The 9,758-nt window shown below is 46.5% G+C and overlaps 1 protein-coding gene across 1 annotated transcript; it reads left to right on the forward strand.

The window, feature by feature from the left end:
* Positions 1 to 460: 460 nt before the first annotated feature.
* Positions 461 to 4,916, forward strand: LOC106566266 (uncharacterized). The gene is made up of 6 exons (XM_045692154.1): positions 461 to 1,052; positions 1,259 to 1,364; positions 2,079 to 2,155; positions 2,255 to 2,986; positions 3,480 to 4,341; positions 4,842 to 4,916. The coding sequence occupies exons 1-6, from the start codon at positions 946 to 948 to the stop codon at positions 4,914 to 4,916; spliced, it is 1,959 nt and encodes a 652-aa protein (XP_045548110.1). The 5' UTR covers positions 461 to 945.
* Positions 4,917 to 9,758: the final 4,842 nt, after the last annotated feature.

The following is a 9,758-nucleotide window of genomic DNA, read 5'->3' on the forward strand; positions in this document are numbered from 1 at the left end:
AATACACGTATGTCATTGAACAACCCCAATGCCACGTTTAGATAGAATGAAAGAGATTGGTGTGTATTTTCACTTTCTTTCATTTCTTGAAACAATAAAAGCAAATTTACTAACATTTCTGAAAATGGTGATATACAATTTTGTGATGAAACTCTTCATATGTAGCAAGTTGTCCGGCTGTAGTCTTCCCTAAGGCATACAGCAGCATGTTCTATATTATTCCAGTACAGTGTTTATTTAACGTTATTGGGACAGGGAAACAGTAAAACGTCTCTAGGCTACATTTAGGAAAATAAAATAATCGTGGATGATTCTCTTATAGCGGCTGATAATGGCGATATTACACATTAGTGCGCCAAATAACCACAAAATGACCAGTTTCTAAAACCTATTGTAGTAAAGGTTTGTTGTGTGACGTAGACACTACATTTCCCACAAAGCTTTGCAGTCGTTCAACAAATCGCAACAAGAATTGTCGAAAATCGCGATAATGAGTATTGTGCAATGCATAGAATAAAAACATGCAATTTGTGGGAAATTATAATAGCTTTCTTAACAAGGGAAGACGCTTTGTACGCCGCTGCATGGACACATTTATGAATCTTTTGTCCGTTTTTATAATCGGATAGATCCTGAAAAACAGGCGCTGCTGTTTAGTCGAAATGTAGAAGACCAAAACGGTCTTTAATTCTAGGTTTTACAATCCGCTATTTTCCATTACACGTGAAGGTAGAAATCATTGATCGGTCCATATGCCTATTCGTTTTTCAGCTGATTGTATTTTGTTTTTGAATAATTGTATTGATGGTAGGCTATATTATATCTCGTGCATTATTGATACACTGCTGAATTTCCATCTATCTCAAACTGGGCCATGTTTTATTTTAAACTTTAATCTCTGAGATTATTTCTCGTTTATTGGATGGACTCCGGTCGTAACCCAGGATGGGGACTGTTGTGCAGCACAGCGCTGCAGCTGGACTCAACATGCTCCCTAGCAGGGTGGACCGGGAATGGCCCAAAAGCTCATGGACCGACAGACATGTGACGAGGTACTATCTGTTCTGTTCTAAATAGCAGTGAAGACCTGACCTAAATACATCGAGCATATTACCAATGTAGAAATAAACTTCAAATGTATTGTGCTTCTTTCCTATTTATACTTCGGTTATTCAAACCTCTAGTGTAGGCAGCGTTCTTTTCATACATTTTTTTGCCCTTTCATAGCCTAGATACACTATGTTATGTCTAAATCCAGTGTATTAAATAGCACCAGGATGACGACCCAAAAGAAGCCCTTGCATCCCCAGATGATGATCCCAAGTCTGGACAACACTCACATTCCCACCCGGTCAGCAGACAAGGTACGTCCTCCTGTCCATTGGAAAAAATATGACATTATTAACAATTTTATATATTAAATAGTCTTTCTATTGATATGATCCTGTCTGAGAGCTGGGGTCCAAAGATACTTTCTGAAAGCTGGGGGCCCAGAGATCCTGTCTGAGAGCTGGGGCCCAGAGAGCCTGTCTGAGAGCTGGGGCCCAGAGATCCTGTCTGAGAGCTGGGGCCCAGAGATCCTGTCTGAGAGCTGGGGCCCAGAGATCCAGTCTTGAGAGCTGGGGCCCAGAGATCCTGTCTGAGAGCTGGGGCCCAGAGATACTGTCTGAGAGCTGGGGCCCAGAGATACTGTCTGAGAGCTGGGGCCCAGAGATACTGTCTGAGAGCTGGGGCGCAGAGATCCTGTCTGAGAGCTGGGGCCCGGAGATCCTGTCTGAGAGCTGGGGCCCAGAGATACTGTCTGAGAGCTGGGGCCCAGAGATACTGTCTGAGAGCTGGGGCCCAGAGATGCTGTCTGAGAGCTGCGGCCCTGAGATACTGTAAATCCCCATTGTACAGTACTTTAGCTATTTTTAGGCTTGAAAAGATATCAGCGTGACTGTCATAAAAGCTGCAATTTTATTCTCAAGGGCTGCGTGCAAAATGGCACCCTATTCCCTTTTTAATAATCTACGTTTGACCAGGGCCCATGGGGAATAGGGTACTGACCTGGGTCTTCACTGTGTTTTTGATCTCAGAAGCAGCAGCAAAGAAGACAGAAGCACAAACCAAACATTCCTTCAGTCAAACACAACACCAACACCTCTGAACTCAGGTGAGCTAGTTTCTCATACTACCACATCCTGTATCACCCTGTATCGTTCTATATGATACATGACCATGTCTGAGGTGTTCTAACTGTCTGTTACTTCAGCACTCAGGGCCAGTTGGACCCTCCTTCATCGCCCCTGTTATCAGCTTTGGATGGGAAGGAGAGGAGAGAGAGGAGCAGGAGGAGAGAGCAGCAGGAGAGGAGGGAGAGGAGAGAGCAGCAGGAGAGGAGAGAGCAGCAGGAGAGGAGGGAGAGGAGAGAGCAGAGGGAGGTTCAGGTTGAGAAGGAGAGGAGGGAGGCTCAGAGCAGCCATCACGGAGAACAGAAGCAGGCTGTCTCCAGGAGGAGTAGACAAGCTGCGTCCCTTCATCACAACCACAGCTCCAGCCATAGCTCCCAGGTCCTGCCTGGAGGCGTACCTGTGGGCCAGAGGACAGCCCAGGAGTCTGTGGGGTTGGCTGGCCAGGGAAAGGGTTGTGTAGAGGGGGATGTAAGGGTGGGAGAAGGGGGAGAGGTGGGTGTAGGGGGGAAAGAGAAGGGAGTAGGGGACATATACAGTGACATAGACACAGATCTGTCTGAATCAGAGAGGCTCCCTCTCCCCTCCTCCCCCTCCTCCCCACCTAACCTCGACCTCCGTCCAGAGGTCATCTTTCCCCGTGACTTCCAGCCTGATCTCCCTGGACCACGAGGCTACGGCCCTGGTCAGTTCAGCTACCCAGATTTCCTCCCTCCGCCCTTCAACTCCTGGAGCCTCCGGCAGCTGGCCGTGTTCTTCCACCCAGAGGGAAGACACCGTCCCCGCTCCAGACCTGCAGGCATGGCGCTGGACAGGTACTCTACTTACTTTACTTACATTTCTTACTACTTTTTATACCAATGTGTTATTTTATGATTTCTTACTTATTTTTAATCGACATAGGGCCCGATTCAGACTTGAGATAAGTTGACTTAACATGGATTTATGTCAATAAAACATGGAAATTTTTTGGCTCAGGTAGTCTAGTGGTTAGAGTGTTGGGAAAGTAACCGAAAGGTTGCTAGATTGAATCCCAGAGCTGACAAGGTAAAGATCTGTCGTTCTGCTCCTGAACAAGGCAGTTAACCCACTGTTCCTATGCCTTCATTGTAAATAAGAATTTGTTCTTAACTCACTTGCCTAGTTAAATAAAGGTTAAATAAATCAACTTATCTCAAGTCTGAATCGGGCCCATAGTGTTCTTATCGTGCTTTTTTAAGATAGCTTTTTGAGAGGAAGCATGTCATTGTACTGTGTACACGATGCTGGATCCTGTACATATGACAAATACACTTTGATTGGATTTAGGTACCTGGAGCATCTACTGCTGCTGGAATGGCTCCGGATTCAGACGGTTCAGGAGGAGAGTGGGAGTGTGTCCTCTGTTCCAACCAGCCGCTACTGTTCCCACCATGGTACACCCTCCCTCCACGGGAGACTCAGCTCTCCGAAATGCATCCTCCAGTGCCAGAGAGCATTCCCTGTTACTCTCCTCTCCTCCCTGTCTCCCTCTGCCTTACTGTCTGGCTGCACACATCACCACGCTCGCTACCCGCCTTGTACTGGGGCCTGCCGCTCACACACCTCCCACCACACCTCCCCCCGCGTCTCTCTCCCCAAGAGGAGCTACAGTGAGAGTCGGGTCCACTCTGCTGAGAAGGAGAAGGCTTCTGGGCGTCAGAGTTGTGGGAGCCCTGCCATGGGGATCGGCCACCTGAAACGGATGCAGGCTTTTGGGAACATCCGTAACCCTGTAGCCGTTAGTCCTACCAGAAGGCAGAGGTCATCGTCTGTAGTCAGGAACCCCAGTTTTGGGTCTGGGTCAGGGTCTGGGTCAGGGACTGGGTCAGGGACTGGGACTCCCAGAGGATTTAATTGTGTTGGGTCTGGATCTAGTGGTGCCCTCTATGAAGTCTCCAGTAGCGTGAGAAGGAGGAGAAGTGAATCTGAGCGAAGGAGAGGGACAGGGTCTGGGTCAGGGACTGGGTCTGGGTCTGGATCAGGGACTGGGTGTGAGGCTTGGGAAAGGGCTATGGAGAGGGCTGGGTTTGGGATCGGGTCTGGGACTGGCAGGGGACTGCACTGGACAGGGTCTGGGTCTGGGACTGGGGCTTGGGCTTGGGCTGGGTCTGCTGCTGGGGCAAGGGCTAGTAAGAGGGCTGGGGAGAGGGTTGGGGCTGGAGAGAGGGTTGGGGCTGGGGAGAGGGTTGGAGCTGGGGAGAGGGTTGGGGAGAGGGTTGGAGCTGGGGAGAGGGTTGGGGAGAGGGTTGGGGAGAGGGTTGGAGCTGGGGAGAGGGCTGGGGAGAGCGTGAGGGCTGGGGAGAGGGTGAGGGTTGGGGAGAGGGCTGGGGAGAGCGTGAGGGCTGGGGAGAGGGTAGGGGAGAGCGTGAGGGTTGGGGAGAGCGTGAGGGTTGGGGAGAGGGCTGGGGAGAGGGCTGGGGAGAGGGCTGGGGAGAGCGTGAGGGCTGGGGAGAGGGCTGGGGAGAGCGTGAGGGCTGGGGAGAGGGCTGGGGAGAGCGTGAGGGCTGGGGAGAGGGCTGGGGAGAGCGTGAGGGCTGGGGAGAGCGTGAGGGCTGGGGAGAGCGTGAGGGCTGGGGAGAGCGTGAGGGTTGGGGAGAGCGTGAGGGCTGGGTCTAGCATCTGTAACCCTGCCCCCCTCATTCCCACCAGCAGGCCAAGGGCATCGACTGGAGTCAGGCACCCCAGACAGGCCAGGGTGAGGAGGAGGAGGAGGAGTGGATCTGAGAAGAGGACAGTGGTCTGTGAAGGGGCTGAGTCTGAGGCTGGGATTAGGGAGATGACTGGTTCTAGTGGTTCTCTCTCTGTGGACTCCAGGGTGAGGAGGAGGAGGAGGAGTGGATCTGAGAAGAGGACAGTGGTCTGGTCTGAGGACCAGGATGTACAACCGGACTCCAGGGTGAAGTTTCCCCTAGTTACAGATCTAGGATCAGCTCCCCCAATTCTAACTTTAACTACTAATCCAGAACTGACCCAATATCAGAATCTAGGGGTAACTTCACCAGCCTACACCGTTCAACCAGACCGTGTCACTGCAAGAAGTCATCACCCACTTCCTCGGTCCAATACCTCAACTTCAATCAGGACAATAAACGGTAAACAGGTTGAATTTCATACGAATTAACAACTCATCCAACTCCGATCGCACCCAAATAGAACATCTGTATGCAAGGGTGTGAATCCGCATTACAATATTGTACAGACCAGATAAATCTCAATGATTGTTGTTGCCTGAGTAAGATGTGATGAGTTTTGGCATGTATCTACAGATTGTCTATCTAATGTGTGATTACTAAGTTTCTTCACCTTTTTTAAATGTGTTTTTTATTGTTGTTGTTGTGTGGATGTGACTGAGTAAGTTGCCAAATTTCTTTCATCTAGAGAGACAGTACAGGTTAATCATATTCAGGTGCAATACGTTTTTTTTTTAATAAAGATATAGTATATCTTTTGAATACTACATCAATTTATGTATGTATTAATTTATTAATGTAGCTATTTACATAACCGTGGGAAGTGGTTTTGAGGGGGGGTTCGGGGTGCTGCAGGGTCGTCCCCCCCCCCTCCTCGCTGGAGACTAATGGTTTCCAGGACTAGTAGACGCTGTGACCTCTAACACTAGTAATGACCCACTGCACTACTTTGGTGACATGTTTTTTTACTAACTGTATTTGAGTGTTTACCAGCATTTGTAACTTGAGTGCGATTAATTATCTGGATAAAACAGTTAATCTGATAATATTTGTGGAATATAAAAAATACTTGCTTGATATGTTTTCCAGTTTCTTAAAATGCAACTTATTTCTTTGTAAAAACTCAAATGGTCTTTTCATTCCTTTTCCATTTCAGTATTTGTATTTATTATGGATCCCCATTAGTTCCTGCCAAGGCAGCAGCTACTCTTCCTGGGGTTTATTATGGATCCCCATTAGTTCCTGCCAAGGCAGCAGCTACTCTTCCTGGGGTTTATTATGGATCCCCATTAGTTCCTGCCAAGGCAGCAGCTACTCTTCCTGGGGTTTATTATGGATCCCCATTAGTTCCTGCCAAGGCAGCAGCTACTCTTCCTGGGGTTTATTATGGATCCCCATTAGTTCCTGCCAAGGCAGCAGCTACTCTTCCTGGGGTTTATTATGGATCCCCATTAGTTCCTGCCAAGGCAGCAGCTACTCTTCCTGGGGTTTATTATGGATCCCCATTAGTTCCTGCCAAGGCAGCAGCTACTCTTCCTGGGGTTTATTATGGATCCCCATTAGTTCCTGCCAAGGCAGCAGCTACTCTTCCTGGGGTTTATTATGGATCCCCATTAGTTCCTGCCAAGGCAGCAGCTACTCTTCCTGGGGTTTATTATGGATCCCCATTAGTTCCTGCCAAGGCAGCAGCTACTCTTCCTGGGGTTTATTATGGATCCCCATTAGTTCCTTTATGTTGATAGAAAGTCTACCGGCACAACCCTAGATGACCAGCCTATGTGCAATACTGTAATGTACATTTACATTAAGTGATTTGTAAGGATGGTCAATTAATACAGCACAAACAGTGGTTGTTTTCTATGTTGATGTGGATGTTTTGTGTCTTTGTCCATAACTTTGCACCTTTTGTTGGAAATGTTTGAGAATAGGCTTTTGTTCTTGCTGGATTCCATTAGAATGACAATTACAGTGAAAGAGACAAAAACTGACAATTACAACTATTAAACCCAGAAAGATACTGTTATACAACTACTTTATTTTTTACAAAGCCAAGATTCTGCAAAAAAAAAAAAAACATTTTTGCCCAGCGCTACAAACATCTGTATCAGTCCGCTAATACTAGACAAGGCCCAGTGCAATACTTTTGTGAAAAAGTATTTATTATTAAAATACCTTTTCCTGTCTTTACTGGACGCTGATCACGCTGTCGCCCAAAGTCTGGCAGATGGCGATATTGAGTCGCTTCATCTTACTGTCCAAAAGGAATCAATGCAGCCGCGTATACACTCGTATCCCCCGTGGAACGGTTCGTACATAACACATCTCCGTTCAGGCCGCAAAGGTGTCGATATAAATCAATTTAATTGCAAGAAATCTGGAGAAAGAAAAACAGGGAAAATATGCAAATATATCATACTTTCTTTATGAGAATATAATACATTAGATCTGGTAAAAGAAAATACAAAGAAAAACCAACCGTTATTAAACATTTTTTTTTTTTGTACCATCATCTTTGAAACGCAAGAGAAGATTCTGTATTTTCTCATTTTTCTCTCTCATGATGAGGGAGGAAAATGAAAGTTCACGGGTAGCAAGTAATGGTACACCTACCAATTAGTTATAGTGATTTTACTGATACGAATTTTGTTAATTAATTAATAAGGGATTTTAACTCATAATTCCGTTACCAAATTGGAAACAGAATTACCAAACAATCTGCAGCAGAATCACTGCAACTGAATTGGCTACAATAGGAAATCACAGTAGTCGCTAACCACAGCTGGGTTACCTGTTACTGTCCTCTCTTCCACTGTTATGTTCAGCTCATAGTGTCCCCTGTTACTGTCCTCTCTTCCACTGGCTGTTATGTTCAGCTCATAGTGTCTCCTGTTACTGTCCTCTCTTCCACTGACATACTGTTATGTTCAGCTCATAGTGTCTCCTGTTACTGTCCTCTCTTCCACTGACATACTGTTATGTTCAGCTCATAGTGTCTCCTGTTACTGTCCTCTCTTCCACTGGCATACTGTTATGTTCAGCTCATAGTGTCTCCTGTTACTGTCCTCTCTTCCACTGGCTGTTATGTTCAGCTCATAGTGTCTCCTGTTACTGTCCTCTCTTCTACTGACATACTGTTATGTTCAGCTCATAGTGTCTCCTGTTACTGTCCTCTCTTCCACTGGCTGTTATGTTCAGCTCATAGTGTCTCCTGTTACTGTCCTCTATTCCACTGACATACTGTTATGTTCAGCTCATAGTGTCTCCTGCTACTGTCCTCTCTTCCACTGGCTGTTATGTTCAGCTCATAGTGTCTCCTGTTACTGTCCTCTCTTCTACTGACATACTGTTATGTTCAGCTCATAGTGTCTCCTGTTACTGTCCTCTCTTCCACTGTCATACTGTTATGTTCAGCTCATAGTGTCTCCTGTTACTGTCCTCTCTTCCACTGACACTGTTATGTTCAGCTCATAGTGTCTCCTGTTACTGTCCTCTCTTCCACTGACATACTGTTATGTTCAGCTCATAGTGTCTCCTGTTACTGTCCTCTCTTCCACTGACATACTGTTATGTTCAGCTCATAGTGTCTCCTGTTACTGTCCTCTCTTCCACTGACATACTGTTATGTTCAGCTCATAGTGTCTCCTGTTACTGTCCTCTCTTCCACTGACATACTGTTATGTTCAGCTCATAGTGTCTCCTGTTACTGTCCTCTCTTCCACTGACATACTGTTATGTTCAGCTCATAGTGTCTCCTGTTACTGTCCTCTCTTCCACTGGCTGTTATGTTCAGCTCATAGTGTCTCCTGTTACTGTCCTCTCTTCCACTGACATACTGTTATGTTCAGCTCATAGTGTCTCCTGTTACTGTCCTCTCTTCCACTGACATACTGTTATGTTCAGCTCATAGTGTCTCCTGTTACTGTCCTCTCTTCTACTGACTGTTATGTTCAGCTCATAGTGTCTCCTGTTACTGTCCTCTCTTCCACTGACATACTGTTATGTTCAGCTCATAGTGTCTCCTGTTACTGTCCTCTCTTCCACTGACATACTGTTATGTTCAGCTCATAGTGTCTCCTGCTACTGTCCTCTCTTCCACTGACTGTTATGTTCAGCTCATAGTGTCTCCTGTTACTGTCCTCTCTTCCACTGACATACTGTTATGTTCAGCTCATAGTGTCTCCTGTTACTGTCCTCTCTTCTACTGACATACTGTTATGTTCAGCTCATAGTGTCTCCTGCTACTGTCCTCTCTTCCACTGACATACTGTTATGTTCAGCTCATAGTGTCTCCTGTTACTGTCCTCTCTTCTACTGACATACTGTTATGTTCAGCTCATAGTGTCTCCTGCTACTGTCCTCTCTTCCACTGACATACTGTTATGTTCAGCTCTTAGTGTCTCCTGCTACTGTCCTCTCTTCTACTGGCTGTTATGTTCAGCTCATAGTGTCTCCTGTTACTGTCCTCTCTTCCACTGACATACTGTTATGTTCAGCTCATAGTGTCTCCTGTTACTGTCCTCTCTTCCACTGGCTGTTATGTTCAGCTCATAGTGTCTCCTGTTACTGTCCTCTCTTCTACTGGCTGTTATGTTCAGCTCATAGTGTCTCCTGTTACTGTCCTCTCTTCCACTGGCTGTTATGTTCAGCTCATAGTGTCTCCTGTTACTGTCCTCTCTTCCACTGACATACTGTTATGTTCAGCTCTTAGTGTCTCCTGCTACTGTCCTCTCTTCTACTGGCTGTTATGTTCAGCTCATAGTGTCTCCTGTTACTGTCCTCTCTTCCACTGACTGTTATGTTCAGCTCATAGTGTCTCCTGTTACTGTCCTCTCTTCCACTGACATACTGTTATGTTCAGCTCATAGTGTCTCCTGTT

Source organism: Salmo salar, chromosome ssa12, assembly GCF_905237065.1.
Source record: "Salmo salar chromosome ssa12, Ssal_v3.1, whole genome shotgun sequence".
NCBI lineage: Eukaryota > Metazoa > Chordata > Actinopteri > Salmoniformes > Salmonidae > Salmo > Salmo salar.